The sequence below is a fragment of the Phyllopteryx taeniolatus genome, chromosome 18 (genome assembly GCF_024500385.1).
Source record: "Phyllopteryx taeniolatus isolate TA_2022b chromosome 18, UOR_Ptae_1.2, whole genome shotgun sequence".
NCBI lineage: Eukaryota > Metazoa > Chordata > Actinopteri > Syngnathiformes > Syngnathidae > Phyllopteryx > Phyllopteryx taeniolatus.
In genome coordinates this window covers 16,291,484-16,315,697 of record NC_084519.1, presented here as the reverse complement: position 1 = coordinate 16,315,697, position 24,214 = coordinate 16,291,484, and the positions used below count along the sequence as shown (strand labels likewise).

At 46.8% G+C, this 24,214-nt stretch overlaps 1 protein-coding gene and 1 non-coding gene across 5 annotated transcripts; one reads left to right on the top strand and one right to left on the bottom strand.

Annotated features, from left to right (window-relative positions):
* Positions 1–784: 784 nt before the first annotated feature.
* Positions 785–20,282, bottom strand: cad (carbamoyl-phosphate synthetase 2, aspartate transcarbamylase, and dihydroorotase). 4 transcript variants are annotated; one of them, XM_061754383.1, is made up of 45 exons: positions 19,763–20,178; positions 18,947–19,086; positions 18,745–18,874; positions 18,437–18,579; positions 17,744–17,885; positions 17,492–17,663; positions 16,275–16,460; positions 16,081–16,190; positions 15,378–15,520; positions 15,075–15,206; positions 14,321–14,554; positions 13,846–14,067; positions 13,513–13,701; positions 13,217–13,341; positions 13,009–13,142; positions 12,650–12,762; positions 12,191–12,355; positions 12,031–12,116; positions 11,350–11,596; positions 11,180–11,278; positions 10,506–10,730; positions 10,106–10,288; positions 9,530–9,748; positions 9,084–9,251; positions 8,833–9,015; positions 8,483–8,587; positions 8,103–8,348; positions 7,856–7,937; positions 7,536–7,702; positions 7,058–7,222; positions 6,514–6,645; positions 6,155–6,356; positions 5,654–5,844; positions 5,109–5,249; positions 4,489–4,566; positions 4,262–4,403; positions 3,913–4,106; positions 3,736–3,810; positions 2,749–2,961; positions 2,385–2,510; positions 2,158–2,313; positions 1,730–1,831; positions 1,480–1,574; positions 1,236–1,358; positions 785–1,134 (listed from the first exon to the last, which is right to left on the bottom strand). In XM_061754383.1, exons 1-44 carry the CDS (start codon positions 19,869–19,871, stop codon positions 1,259–1,261), a joined length of 6,711 nt encoding a protein of 2,236 aa, XP_061610367.1. In that variant the 5' UTR covers positions 19,872–20,178; the 3' UTR covers positions 785–1,134; positions 1,236–1,258. The 4 variants fall into 4 exon arrangements, with proteins under 4 accessions (XP_061610367.1, XP_061610366.1, XP_061610369.1 ...); XM_061754382.1 differs by having other exon boundaries at positions 1,232–1,358; positions 19,763–20,175; XM_061754385.1 differs by lacking the exon at positions 19,763–20,178 and having other exon boundaries at positions 1,232–1,358; positions 18,967–19,086.
* Positions 20,283–23,930: 3,648 nt separating this feature from the next.
* Positions 23,931–24,002, top strand: trnaa-ugc (transfer RNA alanine (anticodon UGC)). The gene has a single exon. It is a non-coding gene; the product is annotated as a tRNA-Ala (tRNA).
* The last annotated feature ends 212 nt before the right edge of the window (positions 24,003–24,214 follow it).

Sequence of the window (24,214 nt, the reverse complement as noted above, 5' to 3'; positions counted from 1 at the left end):
ATTAATTAAAACATCCAATCTATTATATTTTTTACATTAAAAAAAAAACTCCACATTTTTTGGTTACGTTTTCCACAAAGGAAAATAGCACTATTGTAAAATATAACTGGCGACCAGTCCAGGGTGTATTCCGCCTCGCGCTCGACGTCAGTCGGGATAGACTCCGGCTCACCCGGCATGCTATTGACATCATAGGCTACAGGAAATGGATGTATATTATTAAACATAAAAACTAAACTGCTTCTACAAAATAAGGCTTGTCTCACACACAGTACTGGAGTAATTTGTGTTACTGTGCCTTTAAGGAAGCTTGGATAAATGAGTGACGTCAGGAGCCTCGATTGTCCTGTTGGCCAATGACCACGCGGTTAATTCAAGGGTGTCTGGCCTCTCGAGACACTCTCGGTTAGTTCAGTGTAAAGTGCCTTCTCCCTGCTCCTTGTGAGTGTTTTCATTTTGTATTTGTGTGTTTGTTGTGGTGTAGCTGAAGTTTTATTCCTTCCTCACGCTTTGAACACACTTATTAAAACACATCGTAAACATAATTAAACACACAAAAATTGCATGCCAAAAATGTAAGAACATACTTTACATATTGTAATGTTAGATATTTGCCTTTGGGAAGCAGCGCCTGGTGAAGTGGCGTGTGACGTCTGCAAGTCTGCGTGTGAATGTCTGGGTATGATTTGGCCGACTGTCCACAAACGCAACATTGCCATAACTCAACCGAGAAGGAAAGTGTCAACCAGATCTTTTTAAGTGTCAGATTCAAAAACAACATCAATTGCAAAGGGATTCCAATCTTTTTATTTATTTTTGCACAATAAAAAAACAGTCTCCATCATTGGAGTGACGATATCTTATCTAGAAGAGTAATCTTTGCCCCTGAAATGTAACATAATGATACATAATTGACAGTAAAACCCGTAAATCTCCTAAGATGACACTTGAAGAACATTGTGGAGTAATGCTGTGCATTGAAACTAAATGAGGTATACCACAGAAGGGGAGGAAAGCAGGCTTTTTTACAAGCGAAATGGTCTTGTTGTTGATCAACGCAGTATTCTTTCCCTCAAAGGGTCCCTTTAAAAAAGACAAACACTGCTCCCAAAATAACTTTGATGGCAGGAATGACTGAAAAGAAGAAGACAGCAGGATAGGTTTTTTTTCATGTTTAAAAAAAAAAAAAAAAAAACCCTTGTCAAATAACCAGAGTGGGTCGACAACTTACTTACTGCCACCGACAGGAGACGCCCGTTTATCGTCCCAGTACGGTGGCCAGCAGGGCCATCCGGATGTACATGCCGTTCTCGGCCTGGCGGAAGTAGGCCGCCCTCGGGTCCGTGTCCACTTCGGCGCTGAAAATACAACAAAGGAGCATATTTATATATGGAATGATCGATAGAATACTTGATTGTACCAATATTCAATAGCTGCAGCCCTTTCAAATGTGACTTGTCTGGAAATCTGAAGTTGAACCTGATTTCGTTGACCCGGGGCAGCGGATGCATGACGACCATCTTCTTCTTGGCTGCGGTCATGATGTGAGGGCTGAGGATGAACTGGCCGAAACACTGCACACGGGACAAAAACACGGACAATTGTATTCATTTCAACAAGAAACGGTCTAATTTGTATTACTGGAGGCAAACTACAGAGAAATATATTCTTGCGTCCACCTGATTTCAAGCAACAATGACTGAATTCAAACTGAAAAGTGCGTTCTTACAGCTTTGTACTCCTCTTCGGATGCAAACCTCTCCTTCTGGATTCTGGTCATGTAGAGGACGTCGGTCTCGGGCAGCGCTTCCTCGATGCTCTCAAACTCCTCCTGCGAACAACGTCGGCGTCCTGGTCAATCGTTCATTCCCACAACATTCCGGCAAAAAATAAATACCAACCAGTTTGAATATACAGTGAAGCCTCACCTATTCACCTTCTCGGGTCATTGAATCGATGTCAATGACCTGGATGAAGGAGAATATTCGCATGTACAATTTACCATTTGCAAAATCGCATCCTTTTTCTGTCATCTGTAAGCCATGTAGTTTTAATCTATTGATATAGGCAGTTGTAAACATTTGTAGGTCTTCTACTCGCAAATTTCCGCAATCTGTGTCGGGGCTTGGTGCCTAACGTCCGCAAATACGAACCGACCTGTTTGATGCCCTTGGAGGCCACGTAGTCGATGATCTCGGCCGGCATGTGGAGGTTTTTGGGGGCCACGTAGCGCAGCGTGATGCGGTACTGAGTCAGCAGTTTGGCCAGGGAGTGGACAGTGCGGCCGTGTTTCAGGTCGCCCACCATGGTGATCTGGTTCAAAAGTAAAATACAAAACGTATTTGAGTCGCGTCCTGTTTACGTCCGGCGGCGGCGGGCCTCACCGTCATGCCGTTGACAGTGCCCAGCTCCTCCCGGATGGTGAAGACGTCCAGAAGAGCCTGAGTCGGGTGCTCGCCCACGCCGTCGCCCGCGTTGATCACTGGCTTGCGGCAATGGCGGGACGCGCTCTGGATGACGTCACAGCAACAAGAATGGATTGAAATGCAAACCGCTTAGAAATTCATTCAAAACAGTCAGCGTAAAAGAGGCCACAGTTAATACTTAAGCTAGTGGTCATGTGACAGACGCTATACACTCAATTTGGTAAAAAAAATAATAATAATAAGTTGCAATGTTGGCAGAGCTCAGTTAGAGAATCACAGAGCAAAGCGGGAGTAAATGTGCTTTAAGGAAACATGTGCGCACTTCTACAGCGCCGGGCATGGGGTGTCTGACCACCAGCACGTCGGCGTAGCAGCTCATCGTCTGCACCGAGTCGGCCAGGGATTCGCCCTTCTGCGCGGACGAGGTGGACTCCGAGAAGTGGACCACGGAGCCGCCCAGACGCTGCATGGCCGCCGCGAAGGAGCTGCTGGTGCGGGTGCTCGCCTCGTAGAACATGGACGCCATCACTTTGCCCTGCGGAAGTAGTCACGATAAACGATCACCTGACAAATACATAAAGGAAACTTCATGTCAAACTAAAGGGGTACGTTGACTTACGAATGCCCCAACTAAGGAGTTTTAGGAGTTTTTCAAAATTGTTTTGCATTAGTTTTCGATGCGGCTCAGTGCCGACTGTTGGCGGTCTGTCTCGTGTTAGCACGTAAACGCCAACAGCGTGGAAATTAGTGCTACTTACCAGAAGTTTGGTGGTTTGGTTTCAGTGGACCCAAGATGGCAATTAAGTAAAAACGTAGATTAGTAAAGAAGGAATGAATGTATACTTTATAATGTGTTAAACTAATTAATGACCAGTTCTTAAAAGCTTTATAATGTGTTCCAGATAAGGGCGCCTTAATAATGGCTTAAAAAGAAGTTATGTAATAACTGTGAATGTTGGCTCACTTTTGGCAAGCAGTTGCTCGCTCCAGTTTTTTCTAAATCTATTTGCAGCTTTTTATTAAGGTTTTATATAACGTGTTTTAAGATGAAGGTACCCTAATTCAAAATAAGTAATAGTCAGTCTCAGACAGTTCTAAATTACTTGCTGACATGTTTCACCAGTGGATGTGGGCTCACTATTTGGCAGGCAGGAGCTCATCTTTTCTCATCTATCTATTGACTCACGGCTGCTTATTAAGACCTCCTACCCTCATTGCGAAGCGGAACCAAAAACAGAATGTCTGCAATAGTGATATTACATAGGAGTATATAACATTTCATATGACAAATTTATTTGAGATGACCCACCTTGAGTATGTCCAGGCTGCGTTCCTTCTGAACCAACAAACGTAACGTGTGTGCAATGTTGAACAGGTGAGACATCTGAAATCGACACCAAATATCCAAAACGTTATTTTATTTAATTTTTTTAAGTTGAACGTCTTTTAAAAGTGCCATATGGATCAGTTTTGCCCCAAGTCCTACCTGGTCTTTGCTAAATTGTCTGACGGACAGGACGTGCTGGCCCACCAGCGGGTGCAGCAGAGGGGACACCTGGGCGTGGGGCAGCTGGCCGGCGGGGGTCTGCCCCGGCATGGCCTGGGGGGACATCAGCCTGGACAGCGGAGGCGGGTGGCTGTAGCCTTCGGCCACGCCCGAAGGGGGCAGCATGACCATCTCTGCACAGAGAAACAACAACAAAATATCCCTTATGTTGAATACAATACAAATACAAAATAACAGCGCTGAGTACGCTCCCCCTTGAGTCGTCCCTTTCTCGTGGTGAAGGGGTTTGTGTGCCCCAATGATCTTAAGAGCTAGGTCGTGGAAGTACCTGGCGGCAGTCCCGGGTCGGAGGAGCGATGGACGCGAGCGGGCTGCAGGTAGCGACTCTCTCCGGCCGAACGGCGAGGGCTGGGGGCTCGGGTTCGCACCAGACCGTCGCGGGGAGGAGTCGGGCGAGGACGCTCGGGGGTCTGGCGCAGAGAAACACAGCACCTCACCTGAGCGTACGCCGCATTTTACTGCGCACAAGCTACCAACTGGATTTCTACGCCTTACCAACGGGCTTTCGGGGGAGAGGACGGAAGCCACCGGCCAGCTCTTCACGTCTTCACCGTAACCTGGCGGCACCAAGACCTAACGACCAAAACAAAACAAAACCAACAACCAACCACCTTTTTAAAACACGCTCTCATAACACCCCCAAATTAAAAACTCACCTATTTTCGGGAAAAGTCGTAATGTCATGATAACAAATTTATATTATTTAGAAATAAATGAACAGTAACGTTACAAGAATATCGTCAGTATAAAAAGACATATTCTAAGGAGAATAGGCATATACAAGTCCTAATGTTGTGATATTTAAGTCAAAGTTAAAAAGAGGGATCATGTTGGTTAAGTGGATTTATAAAATACTTTATTCTCGTATTGTTTTGAACAAAGTTATTCTAAAGAAAAAAAACCAAGAGGTGTGAAAATACATCACAATCTTATCCAAGCTTGAAATTGCCCCACAGCATTATTCGGGAGTAATTGGTTTAGTTTGTTTTAATTTGCGTGCCAGTCCCCATTAAATAGTTGCGCACTTTTCTTGAGACAACACGACAATTTATTGCAACTTATTTTGCAAAGCTCGTGGAGCCCCTGTTTCAGGGACACAATCAACGGCTGTTTACCTGTCCATCGATGTAGGCCACCTCTCCTCGCAGGACCACCCGGCGGACTTTACCCTTCACTTTCATGCCTTGGAACGGCGTCCACTTAGACTTGGTGAACTGCATGGCCTGCGGAATCACCCACTCCTGCTCCAAGTCCACCTGATAGACACACATGCCAGAAGGAGAACAAATAGGAAAACAAATTTATTATGGCTCATGCGTGTGTTTTATCCTAATTCTACATCTGACAAAGTAACTATTGAGCCCATTACAAACAATCGTTAGCATTTAAGCACTCTACAACTGTAATTTTGTAACTTTCAAAACACATTTTCAAGAGAAAGGTAAGGGAATCCTACTACAGTAGTAGGGGTGGGACAAAAATATGTATGCTGACACAGTACAGTAATGACACAGCAGCAGCAAATATCCTGTTATACTGTTACTATTCAAGAAGCGCGTTTGTGTATTTTTATATTAAAATGTATTTCTCTAACATTGTATTAACATCAGATCGTCGGGAACCTTGAATAAACTACAAACATGGCATCGTGACTGGGTACCTCCACGTAGGTGTTGTCCTGCACGGGCAGGCTGAAGATGCGGCGCGGGTTGTCGTGGAGACGGCGGATGATGTCGTCCAAAGTTAAACGACCGTCGCTGACGGCGGTGAGCAGCAGCGGCAGCATGGTCTCCAGGCCGGGGTAGCCCGGGGGAGGGTGCTCGCTGTTCTTCTCCTCCACAGAGTGAGGAGCTGAAGACAAAAAAAAAAAAAAAAAAAGTTGGTGGACAAACCAGGATTCTTCTAAAATGCTGAAGGTTGTGTTGGGTAATATGTTCCTAAAATAAAAAAATTTTTCACAAAAATCCGATTTGAATCGATTTATGATTATATTTTAGAGGATGTCCTTTATTTCTCCTGATTGTAAAAGCGCTTAAAAAGGTTTTCTCCCAAGCATTCACACTTGCGACTAGAAATCGTCCAGAAAAAAAAAAAAACTTGAATTAATGGATAAAATCACCGAATCCGCCCAACCCTAGCCGAAGGTGACGCAGTTCCTGACCGTGGTCCGTGGCGAAGCAGTCGATAATGTCCAAGTTCTCCCACAGCGCCTCCATGTCCTCCCGGGAGCCCAGCATGGGTCGCACCTGCGCTCGCCCATCGCCGATTTCCACCAAGTTATCTTCGCACAGGAACAGGTGATGGGGCGCCACCTCACACGTCACGTGGATGCCCTTCTGCTTGGCGGCCCGAATGATCACGATCTGGGAGTGGAAGGTCAATTTTGTCGATTAATTCCACATTATCTCCCGAGAAGAATTTGTGTGTGTGTTTTTTTTTAAGTGGGCTCTGTAGCTTAAAGTATATCCTCGCATACTTTAGTACGAGCGGTTCTTGGCCCATGAAAGGAGAGCATCTCACCTCCTCCTTCTTGGCCACGTGGCAGATGTGCACCGGCCGCTGGTAGAGCTGAGCCACCATCAAGATGGCGGCCACTGTCTGCTTCTCCGCGTGTGCCACGATGGGAAGATGCTTGGGCCACTTCTCAAAGTGCTTCGAACAGAAAGAAAGTTGCAAATGGTGACATCTTGCACAGCACAATACCTGGTACACAAAACAATTTCTGGGTATCACACTGTATGGCTATTATACTACATTACTCATGATTACAGTTATAGGGTGTAAATACCTGTAGAATACATATGCAACCATATTTGTACCTTGATTAACCAGTTTCTTTCCTTGACCAAGCTCGCCATTGTAAGTCACGGTACTGTAAATTTATATACCATACTGTGCTGCATTATAGTGCATTTGCCATTTAATTACTGCCTATGCACTCCTGCTTAGACGCAATCTGCAATTGTTGTCTTGTACTTGTGGCATGTAAATAACAGCGTTAAATCTAACCTAATCTTTACATTAGCCAGTCTGCGTTTTAGCAAGCGGGTCGTGTGGAGCGTACCTCCATCCACAGCGAGACGTTGTCCATCTTGAGGGTGGAGTAGGTGTCGTTCAGGTACATCTTCAGGCCGACAGCCTGAGTGGCAACGGACGGCAGCACAGCCGCGTTGTCTGAGGCGGCGCCCAGGTACAGGGCGTAGTCGCAGCGGCAGCCGGCTTTAGCGAGCTGTGACACTCAAAAAATTCCTCACTAAATGTCAAGTGATTACACGGTTCAAGCTAATCATAAGTCAAGTCATACAACCTTGCTTATTCACATATACATACATATTTTTACATTTAGATACAAGTCTATCAATGCAAAAACTCAAATTTTACTAAAATCAAGTCGAGTCTTTCATAGGTTTTATTCAAGTTCTGAAATTGGTGACACAAGCCTGACTTGAGGCAAGTCATGTTCCACAACCTTCGCCGCATACGGTAGAGCAACATCACAAACACTCCATCAGAGCGCCTCAGTTTCACAACACCCGTCGTACCTTCTGCACGAGGGCCAGAGAGGTGGCGTCGGTGACGGCGGGGGAGGTGTTGGGCATGGCGCACACCATGGTCACTCCGCCTGCCAGGGCAGCCGCCGTGCCAGAAGAGAAGTCCTCCTTGTGGGTGGCGCCAGGCTCCCGCAAGTGGACGTGGACGTCGATAAGACCTGGGAGCCCGAGCAAAGCTTGCGATCATTACATGCGAAAACCAATGATGCGGCAATGTAAGCGTATTATAAGTGTCACGTATTATTATTGTAAACTACTGTCCTGTATACAAAAAAAACCATCCAATCAGCAGACTTGTCAGACAAACTCACCAGGCAGGCGGACCAGCGTCTGTGACGTCATGCTGTCGATGTGAGTCTTCACCGGCGGACTTCGACCAATCTGACGGAGCGCCTGCAAACAAGGATTTCAACATTTTAACCTCAATCAATGTACCTTGTCAATCTATTTGTCTGATTTGACATTCGAGTAAATTGCGCTAAGAGCTTGTTCGTGGAACAAATACACATTTTAAGTCAAAGTACCACTGTATTTATCTACCTACAGTGAAGCGCCTACCTGAACAAAGAGTTTGGTGCACTTGATGTCGATAATGAGCGGCACCGAGTAGTCAATGGCCATGCGGCGGGTGCGGTAACCCTTGGTGACGAAGGAGGACAGGCGGCGCCCCCCGCTGTTCCTCATGGAGAGGTTCACCACCAGGTCAAAGTGGTTCTCCTCCAGGTAGTTCATGATGCTGCGCTGCTTCTCCTTGGTGGGACACTCGCTGTCGTCCTCCTCGAATGGCCAGTCAACGGCCGTCACCTGACAAAACGTGGACAACATCTCATGTCGATGCGGTGCTATAGCTTCAAGTCTCACAATCAGATTAGACTGGTGAATGTCTGCTTAGAATAGTAGGACAGTTATGCGGCAGGGTTTGCAGTGGGTCAACTTGCCTTGACGCCATGTTCTGTGTAGAAATCAGCCGTGCCCAGACTGGCATACAGGTCGTAACCCAGCGACTCCAGAGCCTGGACGGTGGGCAGCAACTCGCTCTTATTCTACAAACACACACACAGACATACAAAAAACATCTCACCAACGACAAGACGCTCAAAGAGTTGTACGGTGCTGCATTTAGGGCTGATGGGCTGAGGACCAGGACAAAATACGATTTGTTTTGTTTGTGAACAGTTTTTCAATAGCATTCCAATGCGCTCCCTAGTCAGAGGTAAAAAAAAAAAAATTATAATAATCCTACTTGCTTTTTTATTTACAAAAAAACAAAAAATAACCGACAAAGTACCTTATAGCTGCCAATGGAGAGCAGAATGTTCTTCTTGGGAATCTTGAAGCCGGTGGAGAGCATGGCTTTGAGGTAGGCCTCATAGCGGTTTTCACCAAAACACGCCACCTCTCCAGTACTGGTCATCTCCACGCCGAGCACCACGTCAGCACCCGCCAGCCGCGAGAAGGAAAACTGAGGAACCTGACAGGAACACGCAAACAGGCGACGTGAACAGAGGAAGAATGAGAAAAGGGGAAATAAGAGCTTACCTTGACGCCCACAATACCCTTTCCTCTCATCAGGCCCACGGGCTCCACCTCCTCACCCATGATGACCTGTGTCGCCAGGGCGACGAGGTCCACGCCCAGCGTCTTGGATACGAAGGGGAAGGAGCGCGAGACGCGAATGTTGCACTCGATCACCTTCAGCTGGTCGTCCTGGCAACGCATGGACCATCAAGGTTAGTGATGATGTCATAGTAACAATAACATTGCACAATAAGTAAAGCTGGGAGCGGCGATTCACGGGCAGTGGCATCCCCTTTTTTCAAGACCCACATGTGTGTGTATTAACTATTTGGTAATTGTGTTGACACCCCCCAAAAAGGCCATTAAGTTGTAAAAGGAATTTTAAAAAATATATAAATAAAAACAACAATTCTTAGACGGCCTTAGCACCAGCTGGTGCTGGGGCACGAAAGCTAAAATCTCGTCACCTTTGCAATGAGCTGCAGATTGAAGGGCCCCGTGACCTGCAGTTCTTGCCCGATGGCGTGGACGATCATCTTGATCCTCTCCATGGTCTTCTGGTTGAGGTCCTGAGGGGGCGTCACCAGCGTGGCGTCGCCCGAGTGCACGCCGGCGTTCTCCACGTGCTCGGACACGGCGATGGCCATCACCACGCCGTCGCACGCCACCGCGTCCACGTCTATTTCCTATCGAAGCCGATTATTTTACAACCACAAACGTAAACTCCTATTTCTGACGGAACTGGTCCGTATTTAACTTAACTTTAATTTGTAACTAAATGACAGAGTACAATGGACAGGCAACACATTTAAGGTGTCATTGTCTCACATTATACAAAAATGAGACCGGTTTGTTGAAGAGAAACAAGCACAGGGCTCCCACTAATTACAATAGTTGCATTCAGCATACTGAAGCGTATTTTTAATCATTTCTTTTTCAATATTGTTCAAAATATTGCTTTGCGTGAAAGCTGCCCACAGTGCAAAAAAGGTTAGGGGAGCGCTGGTTTACTGAGAAGTTCACCTCTTCTTTTTTGCTCTGACCTTGGCCTCCTGTATGAACTTGGAGATGACGACAGGATGCTCCTTGGACACAGCCACGGCGTTGCTCAGATATTTTTCCAGGTCGCCGTCACTGTGCGCCACGTTCATGGCGGCGCCACTCAGCACGTAGGACGGTCGAACCAAGCACGGGTAGCCCACCGTCTCACAAAAACTTATAGCGGACTGCAGAGACATAGAAGTCGGCAGAGTTTTGTATAGAATTTTTCATATATACAGTTTTTTTTTTTAATGCATATAGAATAGAAGGTGACACCATGAAAACCGTTATTTTTTTTCTCATGGGAAAAAGGAGGTATCTATTTGAGGAAGGATTTTGTTTGTCAAGTGCATTATGCACTGGTAAAGTTACAAGTCACAAAGCGAAAGGTTGTAACGTCACCTCGGTATCAGAGAGTTCTTTCCACTGTGGCTGGCTGATGCCGATGGTGTCCAGCATTCTGGAGAACTTGAACCTGTTCTCCGCCGAGTCGATGAACTCGGGCGAGGTTCCCAGGATGCGGCACTGCTGGCGGTGCAGCGACATGGCAATGTTGTTGGGCAGCTGGCCGCCCATGGACAGGATCACGCCCTCGGGGTTTTCCATCTCGTAGATATCCATCACCACCTGAGCGCACCATACAAGAAGATGGCTGCCACTCAAATGACAGTTTGACTTTTTAGTGTGTACAAATACATTGTTGAGTTTCTGGAGTGCCTGCCGACCAATCAAGCTCAAGTACAGCATGTGTCCATGCGTCACAAATAAGCTTTCATTGTCTTGGGTGCTTGCTCTACACTTTGGGCTCTGCTTTCATTAAAAAAAAAAAAAAAAAAAAAGCCAGCCTCACCATTGGCCCAGCAGAATGTAAGGCGGGATGAGGATTGCCACACTGAATGAGACAGTCACCCCTAAAATGAGCCAATTTCACCATGGTTAAAAAAAAAAATAAAAAAAAAATTTTTTTAAATGCTGTAAAAATGCATGTATCATTCTTGATCCTTGGGGTATTTTGACAAAAAGCATGCTACCTCTCTGAAATTGTTAGAACTCCTGCAAAAACAAAACAAACACACCTCAAAGGAGATTTCGTCAAAGTAGAGGCGGTCGCACATGTCGTAGTCCGTGCTGACTGTCTCGGGGTTGTAGTTCACCATTATGGTCTTGTAGCCCATCTACAGGAAGAGAGTAGATGAAAAACCAGCCCATCAAACGGCCACGATGGAGCAGCAGAGTGGCGACGCACCTTCCGGAGCTCCGTGATGCAGCCCACCGCGCACCAGTCGAACTCCACGCTGCTGCCGATGCGGTAGACGCCCGACCCGATCACCATGACGTGCAGCTCGCTGAAGCTCAGGTCGTGCTGGGTGGCGTTGTAGGTGAGGTACAGGTAGTTGGTGAAGGCCGGCCACTCCGCCGCCACCGTGTCGATCTGCTTGACTGCAGGAAGAATGGACCAATCGTGGCGCAGCTTCCTCACCGCCAGCTCGGTGCTGAGGATTGGAGGTATGAGCAATAAAATCTCTGATTTCTCATTTTTACTGATTTATTTCTCCTGAGAGAAAAAAAGACTGACATTATTCAAAACAAGATTTGCTCCGTGTTTTGTTTTCGCTTAATTTCTCTTGATACCAAACAAGGTTTGAATTTTTTATTCTAGGATGAACTTGAATCAGCTTCCACAGAGATAATAGAACTACATTTTTCTTTACAGATAATGCAAAAATAGGTTCTTCCTCTTGGAAAACATGTTCGTCAACATGATCATTGATGATCCTTTACAACAATTAAAATGTAATTTCGTGTAATAAACTGAGCAAGGCTCGGCTGTTTTTCCTCAGGCACAGTTGTACAGAGGAGGCAAGGCGACCTTGGCAAATCGTTTCACCCATTAGCACTTGTGATGCACGATTCAAGCTCCGCCCACCTCTGTACAGCCAGTGCGATCTGCTTGTCGGAGAAGCCCAGCTGCTTGGCCTTGCGCATCACCTCGGGCGGCATGAGACTCTCGTCCTGCACGGCAGATTCCAGAAAAATAAATGACGACCTGGACCGCGGCTCAGCGTTTTGTTGCGCGTCGGTCCCACCTGGTTGTACATCTCAAGCAGTCGCTCGTGGTCGGCAATGTTCTTCATCTTGTGCAGGAACCAGCGGTCGATCTTGGTCAGCTCGTACAGTTGGTCTACCGTGTAGCCGGCACGCAGGGCGGCGGCCAGAACAAAGATCCGCTTGTCAGTGGGCGTCTGGAGCTCCTGTGAGTAGTGGTGGGAAGTAACGTATACAGTATTTTTTTCGGGGATCTCTACTTGACTTGAGTATGAAATTGTCTGGCAACTTTCTACTTTTACTCCCTACATTTGAAAACAGATACCTGGACTTTCTACTGCTTAATTTATCCAAATAGGCTCATTCCATTTTCCAACCTCGGCGAATGGCGTAAAAGATCTGTCAAAATGCTTTCTCCCCGTGTGCCAGGAGCCACACGAGGAGGCGTTCAAAACCCCTTTGCCATCTTTGAGACGTGGAGTTGTTACGGAGCTGCTCACCTGTTCAGACACGGGCTTGATGGTGTGGTCAAACCCGACGCAGTTCTCATCCACCATCCTCAGAGCCTTCTGGAAGGCCTCCTCGAAGCTGCGGCCAATAGCCATCACCTCACCTGAACAGATCAATAAATGTGTTAAGACGGTACAGTGAAATCCCACCAGCAGTAGTTGCGGGTCATCATTTTTGACGCAAACACATTACATTCAAATATTCCTTCTTAAATAAACAAACTAAAATCTAAAAAAAAAAAAAAGGAAATAACTGAAATTCCACTTAGTGGAGTAACAAAATAAAGATCTTAAATAGTCAATGAACAACATTAAAAGTTCACTTTCGCATATTGTCTCATGTCTCCTACCGACGCTTTTCATGGAGCTTCCGATTTTGGTGGAGACCCTCAGGAACTTGCTCAGATCCCAGCGAGGCACTTTCACCACGCAATAGTCCAGACTGGGCTCAAAGTTGGCCGTGGTCGAGTTGGTGACGGAATTCCTGCCAACAAAATGAAAGGGCTTTGTGTGTGAAGTATGTGTTGAAACACACGAGCGTCATCTTTCCCGTCGTACTTGAGTTGAGGCAGCGGGATCCCCAGCCCGAGTTTTGCCGCCACGTATGCCAGAGGGTAACCTGTTGCCTTGCTGGCCAGGGCGGAGCTGCGCGACAGGCGGGCGTTCACCTCGATGATGTAGTACTGAAAGAGGTTCAAAACGACACAGGTGTGACAACAAAGACCTTGTAAGTAAGCGATACCGTAATTGGAAAGATAAGCCTTTTGTGTTTTTATTTCGTGTCTAAAAACCTTGGTGTGAATAAAGCCACACAAACGCTGCATCCAATCCTGCGTTTATGATGAGTGTTTCACCTGGTCCGATTCGGGATTGAGCGCATACTGGATGTTGCACTCTCCCACGATGCCGAGGTGGCGGACGACCTTGATGGCGGTGTTCCTCAGCATGTTGTACTCGTGGTTGTTGAGCGTCTGACTGGGCGCCACGACGATAGACTCTCCGGTGTGGATGCCCAGAGGGTCAATGTTCTCCATGTTACACACCTGAGCACGATGAACGACATGAATGGTTATTTCTGGAATAAAAACATCATTGTGAAGAACAGTCATGTTAATGCATTTATTTATTGAAGCAAAGGTAGATAACTTCACGGCATGATCCACAACCGACATCCAGCTTCGACTCACAGTGACGCAGTTGTCGTACGCGTCGCGCACCACCTCGTACTCGATCTCCTTCCAGCCCTTCAGCGACTTATCCACCAGCACCTGTGAGGTGTGCGCAAAGGCCGACGTGACCAGAGAGGTCAGCTCCTCGCCGCTGTTGGCGAAGCCCGAGCCCAGGCCGCCCAGGGCGAAGGCCGAGCGCACCAGAACGGGGTAGCCCAGGCGCTCCGCAGCCGCCACTGCCTGAGAGGAGGACAAGGAGTCAGTCGGTAGAGTCAACCCTCGCCATTCCCCATTTACCAACTCAGCTACTCGCCATTGTTTCTGTTGAACACAACTCAAACCAAACGCATAAAAGATTTCCAAGAATATGACCAGAATTGATTTCCAAGAATATGACCAGAATTGTACATCATCATTTAAAGTGCCTCTGATTAACCCCAAACCCCCAAAAGTTAAACTGTTCTTGAAGGCGTTTCCGTCAGCGTCTGCTCACCTGCTCCACAGACAGAGCCGCCTCGCTGGGCGCCACATGCTCGTTGATCTCCTCCATCTTCTCCACAAAGATCTTCCTGTCCTCGGTCATCTCGATGGAGGCCACTGGCGTGCCCAGAACCTTCACGTTGTACTTCTCCAGCACGCCGAGCTTGGTCAGCTCCACGCCGCAGTTCAGCGCCGTCTGCCCGCCGAACGTCAGCAGGACGCCGTCTGGACGCTCGTTTTTGATAACCTTGGCGTGAACAAGTCCGTCAGTACGCTGCTACTGAAGTAACTTTTCACAACGAGGCGCTCTAAAGCGACCACGCCAGCGGACTATCCGAAGACAAGATGCATTTTAGGGGTGTAGGCATAGCTAGCTAGCTACATGTACGTTGCAAATGCGCTGTATAGCGGCTGATGAGAACGAAGGCGCTCACATTCTTATATAGTGGCGGAGGTGCAACGCGTGGTGCCCGAGGCGAAGTGTGCGTCACAAGGTACACCCCAAAAAAAAAAAAAGTTTTGTAATTGATTTTTTTTTTTTTTTTTTAAACTTCTAATATTTCCCCCCTGTTTTTCTGAGTAATTTATTTCCCTGTTTTTCTAATCCCACCCCCCCCCCCCGGCCATGTTGCTTACTACGGCGTCCGCAAAGAGCCACTTTCAGTTTGCATGTTCTCGCGTGAGTTTGATGTGTCCCGATATATCTAAATGAAATTTTTGTACAAACTTGGGTTCCCTACAAAGACGGTATGTCTACAGAGACGTACCTGAGTGACATACTCCGGCGTGAGCGGGAGGAAGTAAACTTTGTCTGCCAGACCTTTGGAGGTCTGCACTGTAGCGATGTTGGGGTTGATCAGCACAGTTTGGATGTTCTCTTCCTTTAGAGCCTTAATAGCCTGAAAAGAAAAAAGGCATGTCAGCGTGAAGAATGATTGCATGTGTTAGAAGGTTTGTCAGTGTTAGTCCTGATGACAAAAAAAAGTGGTGTGTTCGGAATCTTCATTTCTGACAGTGGAAAAGTACCCAGTCTGGCGCCAGCCGAGTTTCAAGTGGGTATTAAAACCAACCTGAGATCCCGAGTAGTCAAACTCGCCAGCCTGGCCAATGGAAAGACCTCCAGAACCCAGGATGAGGACCTTCCTCGGTCGGGACGCCTCTTCGGGCTTGGGGGAACCCACGTAGACGAGATGGTCCATCAGACGCTGCTTGACTGCGGAAAATAAATAAATAAAATAAAAAATCACAAAGATGCTCGTGAGGGCTGGGTGGTATGGATTTAAAATATACTCAAATTTCCCCCCCCCACTAAAATCTGATTCACCATTTAATTCATTTCCCCGCCTCCCTTCAATTATAGAACAGCAAATGACAATGTTTTGCTTTTTGTTTTTTTTCTCTTCTGGGATTCACTTTATTGCACCTAATACCAAACAAGATTTGAAAAGTTTGTTTTTTTCCGCCAACATTAACTTCCACAGAAATAATCAAAAATAGTCACTATCTTCATTTCATTCTATTGCCTGTGCGCTCTTGCACAACTGCGTACCTTCTGTGTTCAAAAGAATTCAATAAAGTTAAAAACCATTAAAACAGTCAATCCTGAACATTTAAAAAGTTTTAACAATTTAAAATCACTGGTCACTTTTTCCAAAATAGTTGCAAGAGGCATCGGAAAAGTCACTAAATACAACAATCAAATCGCTTAATGGGCCACACTGACTCCCTATGTAAATTAGTGTAAACTTTAAACTATCACAGCCTTTAGATTACCGGATTTGCCAGCGCGGCCCTCCTTGTGGTCTCTGACGGTGTCGAGGAACACGTCAAACAGGCCGACCAGATCCGTCGGGCCGGCCATGTGCTCGGGATGGAACTGGACACTACAACGGAAACAAAAGCCTCACACTTCAAACTCTTATTGGAGAAGGAGAGAGCAAAGCAGCTTTCTGGCCGGCAGGCCGTACCTGAAGAGCGGCTGCGTGTTGTGCACGATGCCCTCGTTGCTGTGGTCGTTGGCGTTCGTGAAGAGGACATCCCAGTGGGCCGGCAGCGTGTCGGGGTCCACCGCGAAGCCGTGGTTCTGACTGGTGATGAAGCAGCGGCCGGTGCCCTTGTGGAGGCAGGGCTGGTTGTGGCCACGGTTGCCGTACCTGACGCATTCACCACAGAGGACAATTAAACCAACAACAGTTCGGATGACGTTTTTTCGGACAAAATTACAATGGCGACGCTTCACCAGATATCATGTTTATGTTACTGAATCAGTCGCTCCCTTGGCCATTACGGGAGCCTAATGGTTAGCACGTCTGCCTTACAGTTCCGAGGTTCTCGGCTTGAATCTGGGCTTTGGGCTGTGTGAAGTACATTTTTACCACTTTTAGGTTGAAAAAAACCTGTTGATTCAACAAATATGACAGGACATAACTCATGGCAATGTAAATGCAAATGGTGGCCTGCGAGCCATATTTAGCCCACGCCCGATGTAGTGACATTTTCCCACAAGGACATACTCCCAGTTTCCATTCCGCGAACATTTGCTGGCTGTGTTAACCTTGGATGCCCCTGATAAAACAGCTGTCGCTTTCAGAAGCACTTCCTCTCGCTTTGTTTGTCCTGTCCTAATCAAAACACGGACGCTCAGCAGCTGAGAACGACGGCAGGACACATTTCACATCAGGGCCGAGTGCAGCAGGTCATTGAGGCCACTCGTGGATCGCACCACATTCCAGCTCAACTGGATTTGATTGATTTCGACCCAAAAATGTCACAATAAACCCACGACCGACAACGAGACGCTCTAAAGCGGCCGTGCCAGCAAGAAGCCCCTGTCCACACACTCGCTGTCAAGGAAGTAAGTTGAAGTTCGTCTGTCCGCATTACTTCCGGTACAAGTAGCGCTCAGTCTGACTGAGAAACAAGCTTTGTAAGTTGGGGAGGAGCTAAGTTTAGCCTGGGTTGGTAGAGTAAGTTATGGAGAATGTTTCCCACGTGTTCCTTGACATGCACACTTCTGATGCATTTCTCCTTCATCGAATTGGGTAAGCCATTTATTTTGAAGGATAATATTGTAAAATGTGTTTGAATTGATATTAAAGTGTTGGGGAGGGGGGTCACAGTTTGTCGAGCGTTTACAAGTATCAATGTAGGCAATTATAAGCAAAGTTGAAAGAAGTTGACTGACTTCATCTTGAAGGTTTTTGCGCCGATGACCAAGGAGAGCAGCTGGTGTCCCAGGCAGATGCCGAAAAGCGGTTTGGGGTTATCCACGCGCACCACCTTCCGCACGTTGTTGATGGTGGCCTGGCAGAGCAGCGGATCGCCTGGACCGTTGCTGATGAACAAACCGTCAAATTCTGGAGGGGGAAACAAGAAATGCATAATCACTCACCAGTGGGTGACTTAACGAGCCTCGAGGGGCGCGTGTGATCTTGACCTGCGCTGTCCAGCGGGTGGTCCCAGGGTACAACGGTGATGCGGGCCCCTCGCTCGGCCAGGCAGCGGATTTGGTTGTATTTGATGCCACAGTCCACCGCCGTGATCCGCAGACTTCCGCTGGGGTTGAATATCTGCGGCTCCTGGACGCAAAAAAAAACATCAAACCGACGCCGCCTTTTAACCTAAACTACGGCCTTAAATGCCAGAAATGTGCGCATTAGATTTGAAACAAATAAATATGTCCAATCTAGCATCATTGTGGCAAATTTTATGCTGTACTAAATATTAGGATAAACACCATGAGATGTATCATCTCGTTTTCAAGGGGGTCCCATCATATATGACAAAAATCACATACATGCCAAAAAGAACAAAAGAAGGCAAAATAAGAGACACAACAGAACATTAAGCACGACAAAACACAACATGTGAATAAATTGAGACGATATGATCATTATTTCAGTATACAGTGATCGTTAATCGCAGGAGTTCTATCCCAGACCCATTTGCGATGTGAAAATCTGCAATATAGAGTCCATTGGTTTAATAGTTTAAGCCTTAAAATAACCCACACACACTGGTGACGTAAAAAAAAAAATTTTTTTTAAAAAAGATCAGAAAATTACTTTTATTCAGTATGCGTAAAAAAAAAAAGCATCAGAAAAAGCCTGGTATTATAACATAATGTTACCCTCATGGACACCTCCTGGACCAGGTTCCTGTTGTCGGGATTGTCAAAGGGAACGCTGTCGTCGGGGGTCCCCTCCAGAACCAGCTTCCCCAACATGGTCCCCTTCTCGCGGATCTTTTTGGTCAGGCAGCGGGTGTCGATGCCTAAGTCAGGGCACAACCGGCAAATCTGTTTACGGTCACCCTCCGCCTAGTCACAAATTTACCCGATTCACATTATTTTTTATTAGCCAAAGCCCTGGCTAATAAATAGGAAGGGCTTGGTCCCATTCCCCAGAGTAAACTGACTCACGTCAGCAACTTTCCTACCTTGTAGTCCAGGAACTCCTTGCTCCTGAAGCCAGCGGTCCAAGGACTTGACTGAGCTCCAGTGGCTCGGACTGTCTGACACCTCCCCGATGACGAGAGCGGCGGCGTGGATCTTTGACGACTCGAACCACTGCGAGAAGACAACGCGACGCCGTGACTGTCGTACCGTTTCGCTATCTGCCGCGGCATCGACTCACAGCACCTTGCTCAGTCCGAACGCACCCTCTTCGTCCGCTGGCACGCCGTAGTTGCCCACCAGCGGGTAGGTGAGTGTAAGCAGCTGGCAGCGGTACGACGGGTCGGTCAGGGCCTCGGGGTAGCCCACCATCCCTGTCTGGAAAACTACATGGGGGAGAAAAAACGGCAAAATAATAAAGCTTTTGTGAGGATGATTGAACCTCCTGCCACCTGTCCTTCAGTCGATCCCAGCGAGTGAGTACGAAGTGCAACATCAAGTTTGTTTGCCAAACACTCGCCCACTGTCCTGCCTGAAAATTGTAGGCATGTTGGTTAATTAAGAATCAGTAACAATGAGATATACCCTTCTTTATACGTACACATTTACATACATAAAGGGATGCACATGAGTTGGTTTGTTTTATATATATATATATATTTTGAAAAATTCAGGCCACACAAAATATCAGAATCAACTCTCAGTGCAATAAATCACCACCACTCTCACTTTGTCACGAAATAAAAAGGGACTCATCTTTGTTAAATCTGTCATGAGATTGTGTCGCAATGTACTTGATGGTCACTTTCTCAAAGTACGACTCAAATTCGGGCGGCTTCTTGAACACATGTGGCGCAATCACACACACACAAAAAAAGGACATTTCAATAGTCCCAACAACAAGACGTGTTCCAGCTCCAAGAAGTCAACCGACAAGTTTGTCAAGAGGACTTTAAGGTAACTGGGTCTACTACAGGGGAGGGGAGGGGAGGGGAGGGGGGGGAGGGGGGATAGTAAAATAGTTCTATTATTCAAGAAGAAACTTGGCTGGGTGTCACGTACCAACTTCGCCACAGACTGAGACTTTAGCGCCGAAAAGGTTGCCGGTAAACCGGGTCCCGTCCTCCAGGATCAGGCTCGCCGTGGTGGTGCTTGAAGTCTTCTCGGACATCTTGGTTCCACGTCGAGTTGCTGGTTGTCGCGAGGCGGCCGCGAACACGAACCGGCGGCTGTCCACGTGAAACTCACAATGAGGAGAAAGGTGCTGAAAGTTGGGAGAAAAACCAGCGCCGGGAGTCGCCTTCGGTGGGCGCTCTGTTGAGATCCGAGAAGTGGCGAAATATGAACGAGTTTTCCCGGTTTGCGAGTGCAAGCCGAGGGTGCCAGGTCGTCCCACGTGTGCTGCCGACACCGAGGAGGTGGTTGCTCCCCGGTTCGAACCGTTCCACCAGTCAAGGTGAACTAAGTGTTTCCGGTAAGGGTTTGCAACATAAAACTAAGAGCTCCTGGATTTTACTCACCGAACATCTGGTCGAAGCGTGCAACATCATGTTCACTATATTCTTTCGTGGCAAAATACATTTGTGTATTATAAGATTTCACATAATAAACAACGATTATCGTGTTATTTTCGACCCCAGTGGTGAATCGTATTACTTCCGGTACAAGTTGCGCTTGACAACATTCATACCCGGCGTACGGCGTCGTCATACTACATCATTGAAAGGCGGGGTTACTGCTTATTTTTAACTCCTTCCCACAACCTCACTATTATTTTATAAATAAATTAACGTCATGTGTGTTTATTCATGCATCAGTATTACGATAAATTCACAATGGATTGATCCTGGACTCAATTCGTTTTAACTTTTATCGTAATCAAAAATCCATTTTAACTGGGAGGGCTGGCAGTCCCTCCCAGTTAAAACGGATTTTTGGATTCTAAGTCCATCAATGGCAGTGAATAAGCCCAGTCAAGACATTTTCATGTTTTTTTGTTTTGTTTTGTTTTTGTTTTGAATACATTCAATGTTTGAAGATAAGTGGTGCGACTAACAGACACAGCGCAGAGACAATGACTTGATTTTTCACAATTTTGAAGCCTCATTTGATCTATTTGGCTTTTTTTTTCAAATTTGGCAGGGTTGTTAAGAACACGCTCCTCTGTGTTACATAACATTTCTTTATTGTTTTTTTTAACTTGACATGTACCTTAATATGCAGATGACGACTGCTATATTCCTCATTTCCTTGCTTTCTTTGTTTTTTCTTCAGCTCCACTCCTCCACTAAACCATTGGACACAGTGTCACATTTGGCTGCGCTGCACCAAACCTCCTCCCACGCTCTGATCCCGGTCGGCGGCAAATTTCTGCTTCTCCAACTCCTTGTTGGTCTCCTTGACTTTACGCACAAGGCTGTGCAGCTCGTGCGTCTTGTCGTTCAACATCAGGATGAGCTGCGTCCTCCTCTTGGTGGCCATTTCTGCGTGATTCTGCAGGAGCTCCTTGCTGTTCCTCAGCTGCCTGTCCAGCACCTGGTCAAACATCAAGGAGCTCCGCCTGTTTGGGGACTTAGTTGGGGGATTCTTGCATGCGATCCTCACAACTTCCTCCATCAGGCCGCCCATCGGTTGCCGGTCGTCCTGGAGGTGGAGCGGCGGCTCCAAGGGCTCTGGAGAGGAATCCTGTAGAACTTTCCCAGATTTGGACTTTGTCATCACTTCAAGCTGCCATGAGACTTTTTGGAGCTCTGTCTCGGCTTGGAACACCTCATCAATCTTCTCGTTGATCAGTTTAATCAGAGCCGTCCTCTCCTTAACCGCAGTCTCCACGTCTCTCTGAAGAAGCTCCTTCACATTTTGCAGCTGCCACGTGATAGTCTGGTTGAGCCTGGTCTTCCGGCTCCAGTGTTCCTGGAGATGTCCCGCGTCCTCCTTCAAGCCTGGGACCAGGTTGTCCCCCGCTTCGCTCACGAGTACACCCAGGTCAATGCCGAAGAGCCGTAAGCAAACCAGAGCTTGGAGGTTGTGTATTTTTTCCATCACTGTAGCCAGTTTGGTTTCCAGATCTGCATGCGCCTGATTGGCTTTCTGCTGGACGTCCAGGATGTTTTCACAGAACTTCTTGCGCATCTCGTCCATGTCCTCCTCGAGTTGCTTGAACTTCTGATCCCGCGAGTCGTAGTCGCACTTGAGCTGTTTCAGCTCAAGACGTTTGACCCGCTCATTGGGGTTCGTCTTCATGATGGGGTTCCTCAAGAGTTTCCGGAGTTTGATGATTTGCCCCTGGACTTTCTTTTGCTCTTGTTTCAGCATCTTGACATCCAGCGATCTGTCCACACGCTGGTTTTTGTTCTCCTCCGTGGCAACAAAGACTTGGATTTGCTTCCTCAGCTTGTCCTTATGGTGCAGGTCCTTCTTCTTGCACTCATTGAGGAATGCATCAAACTCGCTGAAGCGTTTGTCGTGGTCTTGCTGCAGACTGTGGATGAGGCTGCTCCAGTAGTGCTCCCTCTCGCTCAGTTTGGTCTTCTCCTTGTCGGTGAGGTCGTGTTGGAGCAGCTCCAGCTTCTTCTTGTACTTTTGCTCCGTCTGCAGGAGCTGCTCCTTCACCTCCTGTCCTCTCCGAGCCATGTCTTCGTTGTGCTTGGCTTTCAGTGTGCTGACAGTGTCCTCGATGTCCAGCTGTTCGTCCAGTATCATCTCTGCACGTTCCTTCTCGTAAGGCTTTATCTCCATGTCGTCAGCCTTGCGCACGTGCTTTTCAAAGTCCTTCTGGTGCTTCTTGAGATCTTCCTTGTAGAGCTTGATTTCTCCCAAATACTCTTTGATGTCCTGTCTGTGGTTGAGCTCATCCGTCTCGATTTCGTTGTACAGGTTGACATACGTGGCATTGGTCTCCTCCAGCTGTTTGCCCGTCACCTCCCAGAAGGTGCGGAGCATGTCCACCTCCAGCTGGAACTTGTTCCTCTCCTTCATTTCTGTTTCCACATCTTTTTGGAGCTGTTCAACTTGTCTTATGAGGGCCTTCACCTCCTCGGACAATTCGGGCGGCGGCTCGGGTTCTGGTGGTGCTTTGGGCTTCTTTGCTTCCTTTTTGCCTTTGCCTTTCTTGGGCGGCATCCTTACTGGTCCAAAATGCTGCCTCCAAGAATAGCTTAATAGAATGCAACTAGGTGGACACAACCAAAATCCCCACAAAGGAAAAGAATAGAACGTTGACGCTCACCAAGCCATCCTGTGAACATTCATGACACAAGTGTGACATCATCAAAGCTTTGCTTGGCTGCTTCAAGTCATAGGTCCTTCTTTTGATTCCTTGTGACAACAAAGGGACGTGTCATGGCTACCATTAGCATTATCTTAGATTAGATTATTTTTGGCACAAGTGGTTAGCAAGTGTACCTCAGAGTTATGAAGTTCGGAGATGTCATCTCTGCTCCGGCCTTTTGCTTGCGTTGGTTTTCTCCGGGTGGTCCGGCCTCCTCCCACATTCCAAAAACATGTTTCTAAGTTGAATTGAAGACACTAAACCATGGGTGTCAAACACATTTTCATCAGGGGCCGCATCAACTTCTTAAACACCTAACCTATAATTCCATTACAACAAGCTGGCAATTTTTTGACTTGAGTTCGTTGTCACATTTCTGTGGGGCCAATTATGTATTACTCGTGCACTCACTGTAGTTGTCTCGCCATGTTGCACCATCTGCATATACTGGCCACTCATGCCAGAGTAGCATCTGCTCCATTTGCACACTGATTGAGGAGTATCTGTAACATTTGCACAACCAACATTGTCCCAGGTTATCGCACTACTCGTCACTTTAAACCGCATACACTCCTTGAAGTCTCAGCGCCCTTTGCACAATGGTCATTGCACCGGACTATTGCAATATTAGTCCTTCGAACTGCTCTAAGTGCTAGAGGACTCTGCAACTTTTTGCACAATTGTTTTTTGTCAATGTCTTTATGTCTCCAAAGTGTTCTGTAAATTGACTGTCTGTTGTACTGGAGCGGCTCCAACTACCGGAGACAAATTCCTTGTGTGTTTTGGACACACTTGGCAAATAAAGATGATTCTGATTCTGATCATCGTTTCCCTCATAGGGGTCTTGCGACTGTGATCATATATATATAATCACCTCATAGTATTATTATTATTACTCCAGCTTTTGGCGATTAAACTAAAACGGTAATATTGACATGCCATCTTCAAAAGTCTACACACGGGGATGTAGCTCAGTGGTAGAGCGCATGCTTTGCATGTATGAGGCCCCGGGTTCGATCCCCGGTATCTCCACTCTTTTTCTTCAAGCAATCTCGATCACGAATATATCTAATTCGTTTTGGCACTCTTGTAAAATCATTCAAACTACAGTAAACAAACAAATGTCCTTGGAGGGATAATAGATTTGAATCTACACATTTGAACTGATGCACACTGAAGTAGGTAATATCACATCAACTAACTATAAAACAACCATTTTATTCAGAATACTGTATAGGTAAACG

Excerpts from the sequence above, each read along its gene's own strand:
- cad (XM_061754383.1), bottom strand. The coding sequence starts at position 19,871 with ATGTCCGAGAAGACTTCAAGCACCACCACGGCGAGCCTGATCCTGGAG. Across the intron at positions 6,646-7,057 it reads ACGTCTCGCTGTGGATGGAG|CACTTTGAGAAGTGGCCCAA; the intron begins GTACGCTCCACA and ends TTCTGTTCGAAG. Across the intron at positions 2,314-2,384 it reads GCACTGTCAACGGCATGACG|ATCACCATGGTGGGCGACCT; the intron begins GTGAGGCCCGCC and ends CTTTTGAACCAG.